This window comes from Mobula birostris, chromosome 9 (genome assembly GCF_030028105.1).
Source record: "Mobula birostris isolate sMobBir1 chromosome 9, sMobBir1.hap1, whole genome shotgun sequence".
Classification (NCBI taxonomy): Eukaryota; Metazoa; Chordata; class Chondrichthyes; order Myliobatiformes; family Myliobatidae; genus Mobula; species Mobula birostris.
In genome coordinates this window covers 87,083,729-87,108,887 of record NC_092378.1, presented here as the reverse complement: position 1 = coordinate 87,108,887, position 25,159 = coordinate 87,083,729, and the positions used below count along the sequence as shown (strand labels likewise).

Here is a 25,159-nt window from a genome sequence, read left to right as displayed (position 1 = left end):
TTCAAAGTAAATTTATTATCAAAATACACATATAAAACCATGAAATTTGTTTTCTTGTGAGCATACACTAAATCCAAGAAACACAATACAGTCAATGGAAGACCACACCCAACAGGACGGACAAACAACCAATAAGCAAAAGACACAAGCTTGTGCAAATACAAAACTCTCTACCAAACTGAACATTTTCCAAAAGTTCCAGCACATCCTCTTAAACTACAAGTTGCAGGATATTTCTGCTTTGAGGCATATTGTCCTTCCTCTCTACATGAGTAAATCTACAAGATTCCACTGTGAAAATAACAATTGCAATTCAATCTGCAACTTAAACTTGTGTATCTTTGTATATATATTTCTGTAAGGTGCATGTATGTACACACACAGACACACCCCTAATATCCCCAGTTTCCGTATGTATGGAACACTCCTACTTATTTACTTCCCACAGGTACATTACATTACTTGCATGTACCATCCAAAGTACAGTATTAATGCACAAGTCTAGCACAAGTCTAGGGAGTTCCCAGGTACTTGTCTCTAATTATCAGGCATGTATGAAGGTTATTGCAGGCATCCATACATCATCCTAACTCATGTCACCTTCCTGTCATGTTTCAAAATTCCAGAATTCCCTTTCTAAAAACTTATCATTTGTCAGCAAAACCAAAGAGATTGACTACTGCAGGAAGAAATCAGAGGTCCATGGTCGATAAGCCTCTTCATCAGAGGATCGGAGGTGCAGAAGGTCAGTAACTTTACACTTCTTGGCATTTTCATTTCAAAGGTTCTGTCTTGGAACCAGCACATCAGTGCCATTACAAAAAAGGCACTGCAATGGTAGATCCTTATGAAATTAATAAGATATTTATAGATTTCTACTCTGATGTCTACGAGTCTGAACTTGCAGATAATATTAGCTTTATGAATAGTTTTTTACAAAAATTGAATATACCTAAAATCTCTATTTAAAATATGAATACATTAGATGCACCTATTAAACAAGAGGAAACAGCAAGGGCGATATCCTCTCTCCAATCAGCTAAGGCTCCGGGACCAGATGGATATACAATGGAATTTTATATGACTTTTACTGATATACTTACACCTCATTTATGTCAAATTTTCACTAATTCTAAGTCCTCTGGGACTCTCCCGAAAACTTTCTATGAAGCTTCAATCTCTTTAATTCCCAAAAAAGATAAAGATTTATCTGAATGCGCCTCTTATAGACCAATTTCTTTATTGCATGTGGATTTTAAGATTCTCTCTAAGATTTTGGCTAATAGACTTGAGAATATTTTACCTACTGTTATTTCCAATGATCAAACTGGATTTATTAAAAATAGATGTTCACATTTTAATATTCAAAGATTATTAAATATTATTCACTCTTCTCCATCTAAAGAATCTGAATGTGTTGTTTCTCTTGATGCAGAGAAAGCTTTTGATAGGGTAGAGTTGTCTTTCTTATTTGAGGTTTTGGAAAGATTAAACTTGGCCCGGGATATATTTCCTGGATTAAATTGGTCTATTATGCTCCTATGGCTGCTGTTATAACTAATAATCAAAAATCTCCTTATTTTAGATTACATAGGGGTACTTGACAGGGATGCCCTCTTAGCCTTTTATTATTTAACTTGGTCTTAGAAGCCCTTGCTATTACTCTTAGAGATTCTAACACTGTTCAGGGTATTAAGAGAGGGGACAAAGTACACACGGTTTCGTTATATACAGATGACCTGTTAGTTTATATTTCAGATCCTAGAAAATCTATTCTTTCTATGTTATCTATATTTTCTGAATTCAGTAGTTTTTCTGGGTATAAATTAAATTTACATAAAAGTGAGTTATTTCCTATTAAATAATTACTCGGATCCAAATCATCAAGTACCTTTTAGTATTGCTAAAAATTACTTCACCTATCTCGGTATTAAAATTACTGAAAATTTTAAGGATCTCTATACATATAATTTTTCCCATTAATTGGCTACACCAAACAAATGCTTTCTAAATGGTCGCCTATGACATTATCATTAATAGGTTGAATTAATGCTATTAAAATGATAGTTTTACCAAAATTTTTATATATATTTCAGGCAGTTCCTTCCTTTGTTCCTAAAAAGTTCTTCAACAGAATAGATTCTATAATTTTATCTTATATTTGGAACAACAAGAATCATAGATTGAGTAAACTCTACTGCAGAAATTAAAAAAGAATGGTGGTATGGCTTTGCCTAACTTTAGAATGTACTACTGGGCAATTAATATTCGATATATTACTTTTTGGATTCACTATTCAGATATACATGAATGCCTTCATGGTTGGATTTGGAGGTAAACTCGGTGAAAGGTTTCTCTTTGGCCTCTTTACTGGGAGCTCCTCTTCCCTTTTTGTTTTCTAAGATTAGCAGACAAGAATTTAATTCCATTATTAAACATATATTAACAATTTGGTTTCACTTTTGTAGATATTTTGGGTTAAATAATTTTATTCTTTCTAGTAATAACCATCAATTATTTTTTAAAACCATCAATTTTGGATAAGGCCTTTTTAATTTGGAAAATCAAGGGAAAAATAACTTTTTCAGATTTGTTTTTAGGGGACTGTTTAATGTCTTTTTCTCAGTTAGTGGATAAATATGATTTATCTAATGTACACTTTTTTAGGAATTTTTTACGTAGTTTGTTGCCAAATTACCCTTCTGCTTACCCCTAATATCGCAGACGCTCTCTTTCAGTTTAACCATTTCAAAAGGTTTGATAGCTATGATCTATAAACGGTTATTGAACTCACAAATGATATCTAATGATAAAATTAAACATGCTTGGGAATCGGAACTTCAAGAGTCATTTTCAGAAGATCAATGGAGTAAAATTTTTCATTCGGTTAACAACTCATCTACTTGTGCCCGTCATTCCTTGATACAGTTCAAGGTAGTGCAGGCCCATATGTCAAAGGAGAAACTAGCGTGTATTTTCTCCAATATCAGTCCTATTTGTGACAGGTGTAATACTGAGCTGGCCACTTCAACTCATATGTATTGGTCTTGTATAAAACTTTTGGAGAGATGTTTTTAAAATACTATCAAAAGTTTTGGATCTGGATCTACAGCCTAATTTGCTTACGGCAATTTTTGGGATTATCCCATTGGAAGTAGGAAATATTCCTGTTTCCGCTCAACGTATGACAGCTTTTTCGACCTTACTGGCTAGGAGAGCCATTTTATTGAAGTGGAAGGATTCTAATCCACCTACTGTCTTTTATCGGCTTTCCTCCATTACGTTCTGTTTAAGTTTAGAGAAAATAAAAAGTCGGACATTTGATACATCCTTTAAATTTGAGCAAATCTGGTGACCTCTTATCCAATATTTTCATTTAATTTGATTTATTACCTTTTCAATCATTTTTTTCGAAGTTTTAGATTTGATCAGAAAGTTTCTCTTTTTTTTTGGTTGTATCCTCAAAATGGACTGCCCAGTCCCCTTTTTTTTTGTTTTTTTTTCTATACGGTAGTGGGTTTTTTTCCCTTCTCATTTAAAACCCAATGTTTTTTTTTCATAAACTGATAAGAAGAGAATTATTATTTTCATTTTTAAAACTATATATTTTATACTAGTTTAACAATATCTATGATTTTGACAATGTCTATCTTAATCCGGGTTTATATTGTTACTGATATATATATCTGAGATAATTCTCCTCGACTATATTTATGCTTCTTTTAAATCAATAAAAAGATGAATAAAGACACAGAAGGCACGGCAGTTCCTTCACTTTCTCACAAGTTTGCACAGATTCAGCACATCATGCACAGTGGCAAGTATCCTGACTGGTTGCATCATGGCCTGGTGTGACTATAATGACTATATAGTGACCAATGACTATAAACTGAAAAGCCTATTAAAAATAGTGGCTAGAGCCCAGTTCATCAGAGGAAAGGACACCACCACTGAGCACATCCACAAAGGGTGCAACTGCAAGGAAGCAGCATCCATCATCACCACCCCCACCATCCAGGCAATGCTCATTCTCACTGCCACCACACCACACCCTTCAACCATCAAGCTCCAGAACCAGTGTGGATAGCTTCACTCACCTCAACTCTGAACTGACTTCACAAACTATGGACTCGTTTTCAAGGACTCAACAATTCATTTTCCAGATATTATTGCTTATTTATTATTATTTTTGTACTTCCACAGTTTGTCTTTTGCACATTGGTTGTTTGTCCATCTTTGTGTTTAGGTTTTCATTTTGTGTTTCTTTGTATCTACTGTAAATGCCCACAAGAAAATGAAATTCAGCATTGTATATGGTGACATATATGTACTTCGATAACAAATTTACTTTGAAATTTAATGTAGTAGAATTGTCATAAGAATTTGTATTGTTTAAATAAGCCATTCCTCCTTTTCTCAAGAGTAAATTGGTTTGGCAATAATTACAGGACACTGATGCTGGGAGTTTTGCTGACTCTTCCCTTCTTGATATCTCCATCTGAGGCTACGTCCACACTACGCCGGATAATTTTCAAAACGCCAGTTTCGAGTAAAAACAACAGGCGTCCACACTAAGCGTTTTTCAAAATATCTCCGTCCACATTAGATGGATATTTGGGCAAATCTCCTCCTACTGGGCATGCGCAGGACACACAGAAAACAAGCGAAGAGAAAATGGTATACCTGGTGCGCGTTTGACCAGTTACAGAGTAGAAAAACTTAAAAGGAATTGCTCTTGGCTCTCACACAGAAAGACTTAAAACTAAAAAAAATACTGGAGCGTATGGAGGCAACCGACAGGGAGTTCACGGACAGTATGACCCGGCTGACGACAAACATTGAAAAACTAAGTCTGTTGCATTAATAAAGCACCTTGTTAAATGTATAAAAGATGTCTGAATCGGTGTTATCTCGTATTTCCATACAATGTTACATTAGGCTGTTACACATCTATTGTCAGAGAAGTACTTGGATAAATAGGTAAACCACCTTCATACAAGCAAGGACAGAAAACAGGGCAAAGTGAGTATACTTATTTATTCAGTAAGCTATGGGTCAAAGTATTTGGTGAGAACACCTCTAAACTCTTCTGGCTTCAGTCTCGTTGCTGTCTGTTCTGCAATTGTTAGGTTCTGCGAAGCGCAGAATCAAATATCGCTGTGATGATTTATGCTCTAGTATCAATTGTTTTGTGACAATAAAGTAGTAATAGTAAGAAGAAGAATAAGGAGAAGAAGAAAACAATGAAATGCCGCGCTGCTGCCATCTGTTCCGGCACGTCATGACAGCGGTTTTAAAAAGCTCCGGTTACCCCGTACACACTGCAACGGATATTAGGCGTTTTCAGATTTATTCACTCTGGAGACCGTTTCTGAAAATCTCCATTTTCGGGGGATGAAAACACTGTTTCAGTGCAGACGGAAGGTCAAAACGAAGAGAAACAGCTTTGTTTTCAAAATTATCCGGCATAGTGTGGTCGTAAACTCAGAGGACAGTTGTGCAACAATATCCACTTTTAACCTAATAAACTCACACAGCTTTAATTACACCCCACCCGCCCTGCAATATCCACTGTTAACCTAATCAACTCACACAGCTACTTTAATCACACCTCCCCCCACCCTGATCAACACACACAGCTACTTTAATCACACCCCCACCCTAATCAACTCACACACCTACTTTAATCACACCTCCCCCCACCCCGAACAACACACAGCTACTTTAATCACACCCCCAACCTAATCAACTCACACACCTACTTTAATCACACCTCCCCCCACCCTGATCAACACACACAGCTACTTTAATCACACCTCCCCCCACCCTAATCAACTCACACAGCTACTTTAATCACACCCCCACCCTAATAAACTCAGACAGCTACTTTAATCTCACCTCCACAACTCACACAGCTATTTAATTACACCCCCACCCTAATCAACTCACACCGTGACTTTAATTACAACCCCACCCTAATCAACTCACACAGCTACTTCAATTACACACCCACCCTAATCAACTCACAGCATTTTAATTATACCCCCACCACGATCAACTCTCACAGCTAATTTAATTACACCCCCACCCTAATCAACTCACAGCTACTTTAATTACAACCCCACCCTAATCAACTCACACAGCTAATTTAATTACACCCCCACCCTAATCAACTCACAGCTACTTTAATTACAACCCCACCCTAATCAACTCACACAGCTAATTTAATTACACCCCCACCCTAATCAACTCACAGCTACTTTAATTACAACCCCACCCTAATCAACTCACACAGCTAATTTAATTACACCCCCACCCTAATCAACTCACAGCTACTTTAATCTCACCCCCACAACTCACACAGTTATTTAATTACACCCCGCCCTAATCAACTCACACAGCTGCTTTAATTACACCCCCACCCTAATCAACTCACACCACGACTTTAATTACAACCCCACCCTAATCAACTCACACAGCTACTTCAATTACACCTCCCCCCACCCTAATCAACTCACTTTAATTACACCCCCACCCTAATCAACTCACACCACGACTTTAATTACAACCCCACCCTAATCAACTCACACAACTACTTCAATTACACCTCCCCCCACACTGATCAACTCACACAGCTACTTTAATTACACCCCCACCCTAATCAACTCACACAGTGACTTTAATTACATCTCCCCCACCGTAATCAACTCACACAGCTACTTTAATTACACCTCCCCCCACCCTAATCAACTCACACAGCTATTTAATTACAACCCCACCCTAATCAACTCACACAGCTACTTTAATTACACCTCCCCCCACCCTAATCAACTCACACAGCTATGTAAATACACCCCCACCCTAATCAACTCACAATTACTTTAATTACACCCCCCACCCTAATCAACTCACAGCTTCTTTAATTACACCTCCCCCACCCTAATCAACTCACACAGATACTTTAATTACACCTCCCCGCCCTAATCAACTCACACAGTGACTTTAATTACACCCCCCCAATCAACTCACACAGCTATTTAATTACACCCCCACCCAGATCAACTCACACAGTGACTTTAATTACGCCTCCCCCCACCCCGATCAACTCACACAGCTCAGTTGCTGGTGAACGCAGCAGGCCAGGCAGCATCTCTCGGAAGAGGTACAGTCGACGTTTCAGGTCGAGACCCTTCGTCAGGACTAACTGAAGGATAAGTTAGTAAGGAAGGAAAAGTGGGAGCTGGGGGAAATACAAAATGATAGGAGAAGACAGGAGGGGGTGGGATGGAGCCAAGAGCTGGAAAATTGATTGGCAAAGGGGATATGAGAGGATCATGGGACAGGAGGCCCAGGGAGAAAGACGGGGGGGACCCAGAGGATGGGCAAGGGGTTTTGTAAGAGGGACAGAGGGAGCAAAAGGAGAGTGATAGAATGTGTGTATAAAAATAAATAATTGATGGGGTACGAGGGGGAGGTGGGGCATTAGCGGAAGTTAGAGAAGTCAATGTTCATGCTATCAGGTTGGAGGCTACCCAGACGGAATATAAGGTGTTATTCCTCCAACCTGAGTGTGGCTTCATCTGTACAGTAGAGGAGGCCGTGGATAGACATATCAGAATGGGAATGGGGTGTGGAATTAAAATGTGTGGCCACTGGGAGATCCTGCTTTCTCTGGCGGACAGAGCATAGGTGTTCAGTGAAACGGTCTCCTAGCCTGCGTCGGGTCTTGCCAATATATAGAAGGCCACATCGGGAGCACTGGACGCAGTATATCACCCCAGCCGACTCACAGGTGAAGTGTCGCCTCACCTGGAAGGACTGTCTGGGTGGTAAGGGAGGAAGTGTAAGGGCACGTGTAGCATTTGTTCCGCTTACAAGGATAAGTGCCAGGAGGGAGATCAGTGGGGAGGGTCGGGAGGGAGGAAAGGACAAGGAAGTCGCGTAGGGAGTGATCCATGCGGAAAGCAGTGAGACGGGGGGGGAGCGAAAGATGTGCTTAGTGGTGGGATCCCTTTGGAGTTGGCGGAAGTTACGGAGAATAATATGTTGGACCCTGGTGGCTGGTGGGGTGGTAGGTGAGGACAAGGGGAACTCTATTCCTAGTGGGGTGGCAGGAGGATAGAGTGAGAGCAGATGTGCGTGAAATGGGGGAGATGCGTTTGAGAGCAGAGTTGATGGTGGAGGAAGGGAAGCCCCTTTCTTTAAAAAAGGAGGACATCTCCATCGTCCTGGAATGAATGGCCTCATCCTGAGAGCAGATGCTGCGGAGATGGAGGAATTGCGAGATCTCCCCCTCCCCCTCTCAAATCTCGTACTAACTTTTCCTTCAGTTAGTCCTGACGAAGGGTCTCGGCCTGAAACGTCCACTGTACCTCTTCCTAGAGATGCTGCCTGGCCTGCTGCGTTCACCAGCAACTTTGATGTGTGTTGCTTGAATTTCCAGCATCTGCAGAATTCCTGTTGTTAACTCACACAGCTACTGTAATTACACCCCGCACCCTAATCAACTCACAGTTACTGTAATCACACCCCCACCCTAATCAACTCAGCTACTGTAATTACACCCCCACCCTAATCAACTCACAGTTACTGTAATTACACCCCCACCCTAATCAACTCACACAGCTACTTTAATTACACCCCCACCCTGATCAACTCACACAGCTACTTTAATCACACCCCCACCCTAATCAACTCAGCTACTGTAATTACACCCCTCCACCCTAATCAACTCACAGCTACTGTAATTACACCCCCACCCTAATCAACTCACAGTTACTATAATTACACCCCCACCCTAATCAACTCACACAGCTACTGTAATTACACCCCCACTCTAATCAACTCACACAGCTACTTTAATTACACCCCCACCCTGATCAACTCACACAGCTACTTTAATCACACCCCACCCTAATCAACTCAGCTACTGTAATTACACCCCCCACCCTAATCAACTCACAGCTACTGTAATTACACCCCCACCCTAATCAACTCACACAGCTACTTTAATTACACCCCCCACCCGAATCAACTCACACACCTATTTAATTACAGCCCCACCCTAATCAACTCACAGCTACTTTAATTACACCTCCCCCCACCCTAATCAACTCACACAGCTACTTTAATTACACCTGCCCCACCCTAATCAACTCACACAGCTACTTTAATTACACCCCCCACCCAAATCAACTCACACAGCTATTTAATTACAGCCCCACCCTAATCAACTCACAGCTACTTTAATTACACCTGCCCCACCCTAATCAACTCACACAACTACTTTAATCACACCTCCCCCACCCTGACCAACACACACAGCTACTTTAATTACACCTCCCCCCCCCCACCGCTTTTCCTGTCAGGACTCCATTTCATTCTTCCCCATTTGTCCACCTCACTGCTGATGAAAAGACATCCACTACTAGCATCTTTAGTCATAGTCATAGTCCGGGGGAAATTGGGTTTCGTTACAGTTGCATCAGCCAAGAATAGAGTATAAATATAGCAATATAAAACCATAAATAATTAAATAATAATATGTAAATGATCCCAGATGGAACTAAGTCCAGGACCAGTTTATTGGCTCAGGGTGTCTGACCCTCCAAGGGAGGAGTTGTAAAGTTTGATGGCCACAGGCAGGAATGACTTCCTATGATGCTCAGTGTTGCATCTCAGTGGAATGAGTCTCTGGCTGAATGTACCCCTTCTTCCTTCTTAGTTGACAGAGCCTCAACTGTCTTTAATCTATTGCCTGCATGTCTGGTTTTACTCTTCAGAGAAAGGATCAACCTCCACATTCAACAATATCTTCCATAATTTTCATCACCTTATGGGATTCTGTCATTGAACACATCTTTCCCGCCCAAGATACGACAAATGGATTTGTGGATTGTGTAGAAGACTGGCAAAAAAATACAGTGTGATATAAATCAGTTGCAAATATGGGCAGATGAATGTGAGGTGTTGCACATTGGGAGGGTAAATGCAAGGAGACAGTACACTGATAAGGGCAAGATCCTGAACAGTGCTGCTGAATAGAGATCTTGTGATCCAGGTTAATAGCTCAATGAAAGTGGATACAGTACACAGGTCGACAGGGTCGATAAGAAGGCTTATGGAATGCCTGCTTTTATTAGTCGACGCATTGAGTTCAAAAGTCAAGAGGTTACATTGCAACTTTATAAGACTCTGGCTAGGCCACATCTGGAGGATTACATACATTCTGGTTGCCCCACTATAGGAAGAACATTGAGGATTTGGAGAGGATGCAAGTTTACCAGGGTGCTGCCTGGTTTCGAGGGCATGAGAGGCTGGACAAACGTGGGTGGTTTATTTTGGAGCAGTGGAGGCTCGGGGGGAGATCTGATTGAGGTTTATTAGATTATGAGAAACAGATAGAGTAGACAGGGAGCATCTTTTTCCCAGGGTAGAATTGCCTGATACCAGAGGGCATGCATTGAAGGTGAGAGGGGGTAGGTTCAAGGGGGATGTGAGGGGTAAGTTCTTTTTTACTCAGAGTGGTGGATGCCTGGAATACACTGCCCGGTATGGTGGTAGAGGCAAATGCATTAGAGGGTTTTAAAGACATTTAGATACACACACAAATATCAGTACATATATATTGTACATGCATACTTCGACAATAAAATCAACTGTTTAATATGAGGAAGATGGAGGGATATGGACATTGTATAGGAAGGAGGGATTTGTTTTTAGGGGATTTTTGATTTATATTTTAGCAGGTTTGGCACAACATTGTGGGCCAAAGGGTCTGTTCCTGTACTCTATTATGTATATTCTATGTTCTGGTCAAAGAACACTGAGGCTGTCTACAAGAAGGGTCAGAGCCATCTCTATTTCCTGAGGAGACTGAGGTCCTTTAACATCTGCCGGGCGATGCTGAGGATGTTCTACGAGTCTGTGGTGGCCAGTGCTATCATGTTTGCTGTTGTGTGCTGGGGCAGCAGGCTGAGGGTAGCAGACACCAACAGAATCAACAAACTCATCCGTAAGGCCAGTGATGTTGTGGGGATGGAACTGGACTCTCTCACGGTGGTGTCCAAGTTGCATGGCATCTTGGCCAATGTCTCCCATCCACTACATAATGTACTGGGTGGGCACAGGAGTACATTCAGCCAGAGACTCATTCCACCGAGATGTAGCACAGAGCGTCATAGGAAGCCATTCGTGCCTGTGGCCATCAAACTACAACTCCTCCCTTGGAGGGTCAGACACCCTGAGCCAATAGGCTGGACCTGGACTTATTTTCCTGGCATAATTTACATATTACTCTTTAACTATTTATAGTGTTATTACTATTTATTATTTATGGTGCAACTGTAACGAAAACCAATTTCCCCCAGGATCAATAAATTATGACTATGACTAACACATGTTCACCTTTTTCCACATATGATAAAGAATCCTTGGGCTGAGGCATCATCTCTGCTTCTTGCCGATATGCTGAGAGCTTTCAGTATTATATTTATTGGCCAGCATAAGTAGGAGTTTGTGGTTCGGAGAACATGACACAATATGCTCTGTCACCAATATATATCATACCTGAAATTGTTCCTCTAGCCGAGACAGCCACACAGCCTTCTCTACACTGAGGTTTCGATCAATTAAATTTAGGGAAAGAACCACTGATTTAAGTTGTTGGATGACATACTCCAGACCTTAAAAAAAAGTAAAAAAGTAACAAAGGTAACAATTTCAACAAGGTTTTTCTCACCTTTTCAAAGGCAGTTTTAATTACAAAGGAAGCTATATTATATACTTAATGAACAAGATATTCTTCCTCTACATAATCTCCCCACAAAAAAATCTTTTGAAAGAGAATCTGTCCTTGAAAGTAAAGGGAAGCAACTCCTTCATTTTACACATTGTGGGGGGGGGGGGGTCAATAAAATCCACAGAGCATATCTGATGACACCCTCTAATGACCAGCAGAAAGTCAACTAAGATCATGGCAAATAGGTTCACATCTGTTATGTTCAGTCGTTCTTCCACTACATAGTGTTTTCCAAGGACAGCGACACATCCTTAGACTCGGAGCAACACAGCGTGGATACAGGCCTTTTGGCCAACAAGTCCCTGTTAACCCAGCTCATCCCAATTTCCATATCCCTCCGAGTTCCACCACCACATGCTATCCAAGTGCCTCTTTAATGATACTATTATATCTGTTTCAACCACTATTTCTAAGCAGCTTATGCCATATACCACCCTCTGTATGAAACACTTTCCCCTCTCATACACATCTATGTCCCCTAGTTTAGAACCCCCTTACCCGGGGTAAAACACTGATAATGTCTGTCTTACAGGGCTTCATTAGTCAGGGGATTGAACTCAAGAGCCGTGAGGTAATGTCGCAGCTCTATAAAACCCTGGTTAGACCACATGTGGAATATTGTGTTCCGTTCTGGACACCACGCTATAGGAAGGATGTGGAAGCTTTACAGAAGGTGCAGAGTATACTTACCAGGATGCTGCATGTCTTATGAAGATAGGTTGAGTAAGCTAGACCTTTTTATTTCGGAGTGAAGGAGGATGAGAGGTGATTTGACAGAGGTGTACAAGATGATAGAGTGGATAGCCAGAGATTTTTACCCCCGGGGTAGAAATGGTTAACAGAATGGGGCATAATTTTGAGGTGACTGGAGAAGAGTATGGGGGGTGGGGGTGGGGGTGGGGGGAGTGTCAGCGGTAAGTTCTTTACACAGACAGTGGTAGATGCGTGGAACATCCTGCTAGGGGTGGTGGTAGAGGCAGATACAGCAGCAGTATTTAAAAATATCTTAGACAGGCATATGGATGATAGAAAAATGTCCGGCTATATAGAAGGGAAGGATTAGATTGATCATAGAGTAGGCTAAAAGATTGGCACAACATTATGGGCCAAAGGGCCTGTACTATGCTGTAATGTTCTATATTCAATCAACACTGCTCATACCCTTAAGTATTTCTATAAGGTCGTACCTGTACAACAGCTCAGGCAGGGTATGCATCCCATTAATACCTATAAGGTGAAACTTATCAGCATAAATGGCAGCAATGCTTCACTCTCTGATAAGCTCAACACCTTTTATGCATGCTGTGAAAGGGAGCATAAAACTATATCCCTGTCTCAAAGACAAACGATAACATCCTTCAAGAGGGTGAGTGAAGTCTCACTAGGCAGCAGGCCTTGATCAGATCCTGCCAGAGTTGCTGTGCATTCAATTGTGTCATAGAATTAGCTTTTCACTTTAAGAATTAAGCAAAAAGGTCATTGAGGGTCGAGCAGTGGATGTTGTCTATTTGGACCCAAGCAAGGCCTTTGATAAAGTCCCAGTGTTAGACTGGTTTGGTAGGTTAAGTTACATGGAATCCAAGGGAAAAATAATTCAAAATTGGCTCAGTGATAGGATGTACTTAGCAAAGTACTGAAAACCTCTGTCAAGCAACTAGCTGGAGTGTTCAATGGCATCTTCGGTCTCACTGCTGCAGGTTCTCACCTGCTTCTAAATGGTATCAATCATATCAGTGCACAAAAAGAGCCTCAACAACTAACCCACAGTAACTCTCAGACCTACTGTGAAATGCTTTGACAGGTTGGTGATGGCTAGAATTAATTCCTGTTTGAGCAAAGACCATGGCCCACTGCAATTCGTCGAGCGACACAACAGTTCACAGCAGATGCAGTCTCACTAGTTCTCCACTCTGCCTTGCACCAGCAATACACATATCAGGCTGCTGCTCGGTGTTCAACACCATCATCCCCTCGACACTAATAAACAACCTTCAAAACCTGGACCACTGTACCTTCTTCTCCAACTAAATCCTTTTCTTCCTCGGCAGGAGACAAGAGTCAGTGCAGATTGGTACTAACATCTCCTCCTTCCTAATCAACTCAGGCACACCTCAAAGATGTGAGCTTAGCCCACTGACCTACTCTCTCTGCACATGACTGTGTAGCTAGGCACAGATCAAATGCCATCTAATCATTTGTCAATGGCACCACTGTTGTTTGCAGAATCAAGGATGGCAATGAGGAAGCATACAGGAGTGAGATAGATTCGCTCATTGAGTGGTGTTGCAACAACAACCTTGGACTCAATGGCAGCAAGACCAAGGAATGGATTGTGAATTTCAGGAAGATCAAGGGATGGATTGTGAATTTCAGGAAGACCGAGGAATGGATTGTGAATTTCAGGAAGACCCAGGGATGGATTGTGAATCTCAGGAAGACCGAGGAAGTGATTGTGAATTTCAGGAAGACCGAGGGATGGATTGTGAATTTCAGAAAGACCGAGGAAGTGATTGTGAATTTCAGGAAGACCAAGGGATGGATTGTGAATTTCAGGAAGACCGAGGAAGTGATTGTGAATTTCAGGAAGACCAAGGGATGGATTGTGAATTTCAGGAAGACCAAGGAAGTGATTGTGAATTTCAGGAAGACCAAGGGATGGATTGTGAATTTCAGGAAGACCGAGGAATGGATTGTGAATTTCAGGAAGAGGGACTCAGGAAAACACACACTAGTCCTCAGTGAGGGGTCAATGGCAGAAAGCGTGAACAGATGCAAGTTCCTGGGTGTCAATATCTCAAGAAGATCTGATATATTGATGCAATCAAGAAGGTGGCATACCAGCAGCTATACTTCTGTTCAGTTTTCTGGTTCTGAGTCAACTGGAGCCCAATTTCTGAACAGAGTACCAAGCAGATTCTTGTTGATGCTGAAAATAAAGTCACTGGTACCCAATAAGGGTGTGCTAGAATTTCTTGGCATTGCTATCTCAAGAAACAAGCGTTCAAAACTATGTATGGCAATAGGATGAACAACAAGTTTTTCAGCTCATCATTCATGTGTTCATAAACCTTCAGCTCTCCATTTGATGATTGCCTATTCTTTGTCCTCCAAGATATTGTGGAGTAGATGAAGCAATACAGCGATACAAATTATGACTGTAGCTCCTGGTACGAAGACAACTAAACCACAATAATTCTCATTTATGTCACACAATAGATGCAGCAGAAAGTCCCAAAGAACTCTCATTGAAGCACTATCCAATAAAACATAAAACTGAACCACAAAATGACAAATCAGGTGAATGACCAAAAGATTATCCAGAGAGGAATGCCTTAATGGAGAGAAGCTGAAGAAGTTTAGGAGGGAATTCCAGAGTTTAGGGCCAAGACGACCAAAGATGGACAGACTAAAGTCAAGGCTGTGCACTGACTGGAAAAATGCACACTTACCCACGTGCTCCAAGGCTGAACGAAGTGATAGAGAGATGAGACAATGAAGGGACTTGGAAACAAAAGGATTTTTAAAATCAATGCAGTGCCAGTGCAGGAGTGAAAGAGAACAGAGCCTTGCAAGGGTTAGAAATAGAACAGCAGAATTGTGGATAACCTTAAGCTTATGAAGCACAACAATAGTCCATTTAAAGAGGGCAGAATGAATCCTCATTTTATATTTTGTCACTTGATCAAGAATACACAACAGAGGCCAAGGATTAATTAATCACATACCTATAAGTGCCCAAAAGTTATATGAAGAGAGATGTTTTTCAAAGGTCTCCTTGGACTTGCTTGGAATGTTTGGTCCCAAAATATTTGTGGAGAAGCCAATCTCAACATTATATCTGTTAGGAAAAAATGTGTCAAGCAATTTTAAACAGAAGGAATCAGAAATGCTTGTTCTTAGACTACTACTGCTTAGAGCACGTGCCCCAACTTCCCTGCAGCCTCACAAATTTCTTTTCTCACCTTCCCAATTCTGATAAAAGGTCTTCAACCTGAACCATTAACTCCATTTCTCTTCCATAGTTGCAACTTGATCTGCTATGTTTTCAAAAATTTGCTATTATTTTACATTTCCAGCATCTGCAACTTCTTGTGATATGTTTTAAATATTTCCTGATGAAATGTAGCTACTCTTGCTTAAAGGCTGTTAATGCGCCAATTGTGCGGAAGTTTTAAAACCCCTTTCAACTCTAAGGACATATAGTCAAACCAAACACATATGAAGTACTATATTGACCAACACACATCAAAGTTGCTGGTGAACGCAGCAGGCCAGGCAGCATCTCTAGGAAGAGGTACAGTCGACGTTTCAGGCCGAGACCCTTTGTCAGGACTAACGAGTCCTGACGAAGTGAGTCCTAGTGAGTTAGTCCTGACGAAGGGTCTTGGCCTGAAACGTCGACTGTACCTCTTCCTAGAGATGCTGCCTGGCCTGCTGCGTTCACCAGCAACTTTGATGTGTGTTGCTTGAATTTCCAGCATCTGCAGAATTCCTGTTGTTGTTTACTATATTGACCAGCTGTGGTTCCACAGAGAATCAAACCTTACCTGTTCTCTATCCATTCAACAACAGGATCCCATTCGTTTTTCTGGAGCTCCACTAAGCCAGGTGGCTCCACCACTCTGTAGCTACACAAACATGAACAGGTGTGGAGCAGGTCAGTTAAGACTCATTATTTAAGATCCTGAAGTCACCTCATTACTTCAATTGTACTTTAACCTGGACTACCTTTTTAGTTAAAAAAAATCATCAAAGCAATCTCAATTAATATCAATATTAACAATCAGCAATTAAAACATCTTTAGTTTCTAATGAAACTTCCAAACCTCTCCCTTTTACATTTCACCAATTAATATTTACTTTGCTGGTGAGTGGTACCATGAAAGAAAAGCTGAAAGGGTACAGATGAAACTTAATAGTTTGAGGTGACATGTGGTCTGCCACTAATTCTATGCATTGATGCCCAAACCTTATGCTTCACTGAACTGCATTTGCCATTCAACTGGCCACCCAGGCAATCATCTGTTTTTCTGAAGTCCTGGTCACATTTACTCAACCCTATCCAACAAGTCATTGTCTGCTTCTCTCCCACCCCAACCCAGTGCTGCACACGCCAAATTTAGTGCTTGGAAGATAATGTCAGAGTTTAATTCGTTAACTGAATTAGCTTCATTTATATGTGAAGTTCACACTCACATGGAACAACTAACAATTTCACCTCAGCAAATGCCACTCACCAAACCATGTCTGTGTCCAGAAATTTGAGAGCTGACCTAATCAGCTGTTCCTTTGTTCTTTGTGTTGGATTATCCAGTGCAGTGTTACACAACGTTGTCTAATCAAAGAAAATATTTTGCAGTTTAGCTTCAAAAATCAACAACCATTCATTGCTGTATGAATCCAATGTCACTTTTGAATGAGCTACTTTTAGATAAGATGTTAAACCAAGTAGGAAGCTGAAAGGAAAGACTAGGAGAACTATCGTGCTAGGAGACTATATTGCAAGTGGAGCAGGTAAGCAGTTCATCAGCCATGAAAGAAATTCCAAAATGATACAATTCCGTACTGGTGCCAGGATCAAGAATGTCTCAGAGCAGTCACAGGGCATTCTAAAAGGGAAGGAGAGAAATTATGGTCCACATCAATAGGTAGAAAGGCTGATGGCATCCTGCATCAACGTGATGAATGCAGGAAGTGAGGACATTCATTGACTAAAAGAGCCAGACCTCCAAGGATGTGATCTCTGGATTACTTCTTGTATCATGTGCAAGTGGATATCAGAATAAGAGTTTGGTCTGGCTACATAACTATTCTAAAGCTCAAAAGCACATTGATACCAGAAGTAATCAATCATACACTTAGATGATTTAGAAGAGAGGACTTTCAATCTTTTGATCATAGGTTATAGAGTAAAATAGGGCTGTACAAGCAAAGCATGTTGCACATGAAACAGAATGGGATCAACATCTTTGGAGGAAGGTTTGCTCAGGGGAAGTGGCCTACAATGTAAATGTACAGTTATGTATGTTGTAAGGAGGTACAAATATACACAGTGGCCACCTTATTAAGTACTGAGTGTTTCTGCTGCTCTAGCCCATCTACTTCAAGCTTTGACATGTTGTGCATTCAGAGATGCTCTTCTGCACACCACTGTTGTAGCTCGTAGTTATTTCAGTTACTATTGCCTTCCTGTCACTTTGAACCAACCTGGCTATTCTCCTCTGACCTCGCTCATTAACAAAGCATTTTCACGGACGTTTTTCCACACCATTCTCTGTAAGGTCTAGAGCAGGGGTAGGCAACCTACCAGATCCGGCCCGCGAAGTTATTTTGACTGGCCTGCCAGCAAATATTGGGATACTATGCTAGTCTGGCCCGCAAGCGATTTTTCCTTATTCTGAGTGTTTCATGCGACCACACTGATGGACAGTCTTGTTACACTGGCCCCAGGTTCCGTTTTGTTCCAAACCAAACACTGGTATATACGAATGACAGGAAGGCAGACTACCTTAATAATATGTATTAGATGCAGTATTCTTCGTGCACATGCAGATTTTCAGATGGGATCATTCAAATTTGTAAACAGAAACAGTGTCACTGTGTTTTAACAAGAAATCCACGCTAAATATCCAGATATTTACATGTGCTACAATACTTGTTGAATAACTCACGTTTCGAAATAAAATCGAAGAAAAAAATTCCAATGGCAATGAATGCGAAACACAGGAAGGGAGACTTGAGTGTCAAAATTTCCAAGACACTTGGACACTAGGTTACTCCTTCATTGAGCAAGCTGGGAAACCAGTTTGTCTCATTTGCCTAGAAAATGAGACAAAGGTCCAAGAATTGAGAAAAGAGTTTTTATCTCGTTTTGCCGATTTTCACTTGCATGCAAATGAGTTCAAGCTGTTTGCTACTCCATTTGATGTGGAAGTGGACACTGCATCAGAAATTTTTCAAATGGAATTGATTGAGATGCAGTATGACGACATATTGAGATCAAAATTTCATTCTGAAGATGTGTCAGTGCTTGACTTTTATAGAAAATATATTCATCCAAGTGGGACGTATCCTAACTTAGTAGACCATGCAAAAAAGATGCCATCATTGTTTGGCAGCACTTATCTGCGTGTGCAATTATTTTCAGAAATGAAGCACACCAAGAACCATTTGAGAACAAGATTGACTGATGCCCATCTGGATAATGTCTTGCTCTTGGCGTCAACAAGTCTGACACCCAATATTGAGAAGCTTTCAAGCAACAAACAGCAGCAAGTTTCACATTGATTTATCGACTGTTTGCATTAAAATTTTCTTTTTTATTATACTTAATTTACCACCATTCAATGCATCATGTTCATACGTTTTATGTGTAAAGATTCTTTGTGTCCTTTTAATAGATTCAAAAGATGCCTTGACTAAAATAATTTGCAACTAAACTGAGTTCTTTGATTACTAATTGGCTTCCTTGCATAAGCACAAATGATTTTCTAGCATGCATTATTCATTAATTTGAAGCAAAACATAACTAGATGTATTTAAATGGATAATTCCCATATTTCAAGTTTTTTATGGCATTTATCTGGCCCACCATCCGCTCATTAATACGCGATCCGGCCCACAGAGGCATAAAGGTTGCCGACCCCTGGTCTAGAGACTGTTCTGGTGAAAACCAAAAGAAATCAGCGGTTTTTGAGATACTCAAACCAACCCGTAAATCTAGTCAGCTCTCACTTTTTTAGTATATATTATTTTTGTTTTTGCACAGTTTTTAATCTATTCAATGTCCATATACTGTAATTTATTTATTCTATATTATGTATTGCATTGAACTGCTGCTGCTAAGTTAATAAATTTCATGACACATGCCAGTGACAATACACCTGACTCTGATTCTGAACCCATCTAGCACCCATCTTCCACAGTCAAAGTCACCTTGATCACATTTCTTCCCCATTCTAACGTTTGGTCTGAACAACAACTGAACCACCTGACCACGTCTGCATGCGTTTATACATCGAGTTGCTGCTACACGATTGGCTGATTAGATATTTGCATTAACGAGGTGTACAGGTGTACCTAATAGGCCACTGAATGTAGAAGGAAAACTAGGTCAATCCGATAGATGGAGCAGGTGAGGGTATGTAAAGGCACTAGAGGAATTGTCTTTATTGTAATGCATAGAATCTGACTGGATTATATGACCCTGTAATTTCAGTCTCTGAGGCTGATGTGAGAGCATCCTTCAGGAGGGTGAACCATGGAAAACATCTGGCCCAGATGGAGAACCTGGCCGAGTACAGAAAACCTGTGCTAATCAACTGGCTGGAATGTTTACTGATATCTTCAACCTCTCACTTCAGCAGGCTGAGGTACCATCTGCTAAAAGCAGGCTTCAATCACACCAGTGCCCAAGAAGAAAGTGATAACCTGTCCCAATGACTATCTTCCAGGAGCACTTGGATCCACAGTGGTGAAGAGCTGTGAGAGACTGGTTATGAAACATATCAACTCCCGTCTGAGGAGTGACTTAGGTCCTCTCCAATTTGCCTATGACAGGTCAACAGCAAATGCCATGTCATTGGCTTCTCACTCAGCTCTGTAATGTCTGCATAGAGAAGACCCAAACATCAGAATGCTCTTCATTGACCACAGCTCTGTATTCATCACTATTACCCCCTCAAAACTAATCACCAAGGTCCAACAACTAGGCCTTGATACCTCCTTAGAAACATAGAAAAACCTACTGCACAACACAGGCCCTTTGGCCCACAAAGCTGTGCCGAACATGTCCTTACCTTGGAAATTACCTAGGGTTACCCATAGCCCTCTATTTTTCTAAGCTCCATGTAACTGTCCAGGAGTCTCTTAAAAGACCCTATCGTATCCGCCTCCACCACCATGGCTGGCAGCCCATTCCACAAACTCACCACTCTCTGCATAAAAAACTTACCCCTGATATCTCCTCTGTACCTACTTCCAAGCACCTTAAAACTATGCCCTCTCTTGCTAGCTATTTCAGCCCCGGGAAAAAGCCTCTGACTATCCACACGATCAATGCCTCTCATCATCTTATACGCCTCTATTAGGTCACCTCTCAACCTCCGTTGCTCCAAGGGAAAAAAGCCGAGTTCACCCAACCAAAGCAATGTCCCCTTGGATCCCATGCCTCCTTAGTTTCTCAATAAGCCTTGCATGGGGTACCTTGTCAAATGCCTTGCTCCTTGTATAACTGTTTCCTCGATTTGCTTACCTATACACCCCAGTCAGCATGTATTAGCAACCTCTCCTCCACAATCACAAACAGCACAAGTGCACCACAAGCCTGTATGTTTAGCCCCTGCACTACTCACTTTATACTTATGGCTGTGTGGCCAAGTTGACTAATGACACCACTGTTTTTGACTAAATCAAAGGTGGTGTCAAATTGGCAGGTTGAAAATCTGGTTGAACGGTGTCACAACAATAACCTCTGTCAGCAAAACCATAAGACCATAAGGTATAGACCAGAATTAGGCCATTTGGCTCATCGAGTCTGCTCTGCCATTTCATTATGATTAATACATTTTTCCTCGTATCATCAACCTCTATCTACCTTAAATATACATAAAGACTTGGCCTCCACTGCTGCCTTTGGCAATGAATTCCATAGATTCATTACTCTCTGGCTCAAGAAACTCCTCCTCATCTCCATTCTAAAAGGACATCCCTGTATATTGATGTTAAGGATACTATCAGAACAAGCTATTCAAGTGCAAAAAGATTTGTTTGTTTTATCGACGACACAAAAGCATTTGATAAAGTGAAGCACACTAAATTATTTGAAATATTACAGAAAACTCCAGATCTAGATTTGAAAGACCTCTGTCTAATCAGAAATCTGTCCTGGGAACAAACTGCCGCTGTAAGAATAGATGGAGAAGGGAGTCAGCTTACGAAAATCAAGAGAGGCGTTAGACAAGGGTGTGTTTTCTACCGATTTGTTTAATGTGTACAGTGAAACAATATTACAAAAAATAAGAGACATCTTGGGAATCAAAGTTGGTGGTGAAAACATCAATAATTTCAGATATGTGGATGACACTGTGTTAATTGCAAGTACGGAGGAAGAACTACAAAACTTAATTGATATAGTTGTTGAAGAAAGTGCAAAAATGGATCTATCTATCAATTGCAAAAAGACAGAATGTATGGTGATATACAAAAAGGAGAATCCTATCTGCAGGCTGAGAATAAACGGGGAAGACATAAAACAAGTACAGAACTTTTGCTACTTAGGAAGCTGGGTGACATCAGATGGCAGGTGCGACATGGACATCAAAAGAAGAATAGGGATTGCAAAAGACATCCTTACGAGAAGAGTATACTGACCAATACTAAACTAGGCATGACAACCCGCCTCACAGTACTGAAATGTTACGTTTATCCAGTTATGTTATATGGCTCAGAATGTTGGACAATATCTAGTAACATGAGGAAATGAACTGAAGCAGCAGAGATGCGTTTTTTGAGGAGGACGCAAAGAATATCATGGATGAAATGAATATCTAACGAGGATATCATGAACACAGCAAACGCAAAAAGAGAAATAATGTATGAGATCATGAATAGGCAACGTAACTTCATTGGACATGTAATTAGGAAAGCGGAGTTAGAATGCACGGTAATTATGGGAAAGATTGAAGGGAAGAAAATAAGAGGAAGACAAAGACAAATGATGATGGAGACAGCAGCCAGAGAACTGGAAATGAATACCAATGAATTGATCCACTTCACCCGAAACAGGAGTGTGTGGCCCATGCAGTCAAAGCTCAAACTGGGTATGGCACCTGATGATGATGATGTATTCTGATGCTGTGTCCTCTGGTCTTAGGAACTACCACATAGGAAACATCCTTTCCACATCCACTCTATCAGGGCCATTCGACAGGTTTCAATGAGGTCACCCCTCATTCTTCTGAATTCCAGTGAAATCAGGCCAGAGCCATCAAATGCTCTTCATAAGACAAGCCATTTAATCCCGGAATCATTTTTGTGAGCCTCATTTGAACCCTCTCCAATTTCAGCAAACTCTTTTTACAATAAGGGGCCCAAACCTGCTCACAATTCTCCAAGTGAGGCCTCATCAGACCTTTCTTTACATTACGTCCTTGTTTTAATATTCTTATCCTCTTGAAATGAATACTAACATTGCATTTGCCTTCCTCCCTCAGACACAGCCTACAAATTAACCATTAAGGGAATTCTGCATGAGGATTCCCAAATCCCTGAGTCTCAGATTTTTGTTTCTCCCCATTTAGAAAATGGTCAACCCTTTTATTTCTCCTACCAAAGTACATGACCATACGCTTCCCAGCACTGTATTCAACCTGCCACTACTTTGTCCATTCTCCAAACCTGACCAAATCCTTGTGTTGCCAATTTCCTCAAAACTACCTTCCCCATCCACTTATCTTCATATTGTCTGCAAACTTTGCAACAAGACCATCAACTCCATCATCAAAATTATTGATGTATAACATTATCGGCACCCAACTGCCCACCATTGAGAACATCTACCATAAACGCTACCTGGGCAGGGCAAAAAGCATTATCAAGGATGCATCTCACCCTAACCATGGACTTTTTACTCTCCTCCCATCCAGTAGGTGCTACAGGAGCCTCCGCTCCCGCACCAGCAGGCATAGGAAGAGCTTCTTCCCTGAGGCTGTGACCCTGCTGAACCTCACATCACAGTGCTAAGCAGTATTGCACCCATATTGTACTGTCTCAGTACTTTTATATTTGTGTACTGTAGCACTTTTTATTCGCAGTTATTTTGTAAGTAACACTATTCTTTGCATTTCTGGTTAGATCATAACTGCATTTCATTGGCTTTGTATCTGTACTTGGCACGATGACAATAAAGTTGAATCTAATCTAATCTAAAAAGAAGTGGTCCCAACATAGATCCCTGTGGAAAACCACTAGTCACCAGTAGCCAACCAGAAAAGCTCCCTTTATTTCCTCTCTTTGCCTCCTGTCAATCAGCCACTGCATCGTCCATGCTCGAATCTTTCTTGTAATACCATGGGCTCGTAGCTTGTTAAGCAGCTTCACGTATGGCACCTTGTCAAAGGCCTTCTGAAAATCCAAGCACACATCAACTGATTCTCCATTGTCCATCCTGCTTGTTATTTCTTAAAGAATTCAAACAGATTTGTCAGGCAAGATTTTCCCTTGAGGAAACCATGCTGACTATTGCCTATTTTATCTTGTGCCTTCAAGTACTCTGAAATCACATCCTTAACAATCAATGCCAACATCTTCCCAACCAGAGGTCAGACTAACTGGCCTATAGTGTCCTTTCTTCTGCCTCTCTCTCTTCTTGAAGAATGGAGTGACATTTACAATCTTTTAGTCTTCTGGAACCATTCCAAAATCTAGTGATTCTTGAAAGATCATTACTCACGTCTCTACAATGTCTTCGGCCACCTCTTTCAGAACCCTGTGGTGTAAACCATCTGGTCCAGGTGACTTATCCACCTTCAGACCTTTCAGTGTCCTAAGAAACTTCTCCCTAGTAATGGTAACTTCACAAACCAAAGAGCTGATTATTGACTACAGGAGGAAGAAACCAGAGGTCCATGAGCCAGTCCTCATTAGGGGATCGGGGGTGGAAAGGGGGTAACTTTAAATTCCTTGACATTATCATATCTGTCCTGGAACCAGCACATATGTCATCATGAAGAAGGCACGACAATGCCTCTGTGTCTTAGAGGTTTGCACACATTTGGCATGCCACTAAAGCTTTGATAAACTTCTATAGATGCAGAGTGGAGAGTATTATGACTGGTCGCGTCATGGCCTATTATGGAAACACCAATGCCCTTGATCATAAAACTGGTGGACGCAGCCCAGCCTATCGTTGGCAATGGAAGACAGAGAAGATATGCAAGTAAATTAGGTATTGAGCACATCTACATGAAAGCAAGACATCCACCATCCAGCAGACACTTTCTTCTCACTGCTACAATCAGGAAGGAGGAAAAGGGGTATTAGGTCCCACACCACCAGGTGTAGGAACAGTTAGTACCCTTCATCCAACAGGCTCCTGAATCTGTGTGGATCACTTCACTCACCTCAGCACTGAAACTCATTCCACAACTTATGGACTCACTTTCAAAGACTCTACAACCTGTGTTCTCAGTATTATTTATTAATTTATTTGCATACTTTGTCTCCTTTTGCGCATTGTTTGTTTGTCAGTCTTTGTGTGTAGTTCTTTTATGTTCTACTGTGAATGCCTGCAAGAAAATGAATCTGAAGGTAGCTTATGGAGAAATATACGTACTTTGATAATAAATTCATTTTGAACTT

General features: G+C 41.0%; 1 protein-coding gene across 1 annotated transcript in view; it reads right to left on the bottom strand.

Moving 5' to 3' along the window:
- The window catches only part of atpaf2 (ATP synthase mitochondrial F1 complex assembly factor 2), a 43,455-nt gene that overhangs the window by 2,930 nt on the left and 15,366 nt on the right, over positions 1-25,159 (bottom strand). Inside the window, exons 4-7 of the mRNA XM_072269469.1 lie at positions 17,038-17,135; positions 16,348-16,428; positions 15,526-15,638; positions 11,569-11,684 (exon numbers count right to left, since the gene is read on the bottom strand). Of these exons, the coding sequence (XP_072125570.1) occupies positions 11,569-11,684; positions 15,526-15,638; positions 16,348-16,428; positions 17,038-17,135 (408 nt within the window). The remainder of the gene's footprint in view (positions 1-11,568; positions 11,685-15,525; positions 15,639-16,347; positions 16,429-17,037; positions 17,136-25,159) is intronic.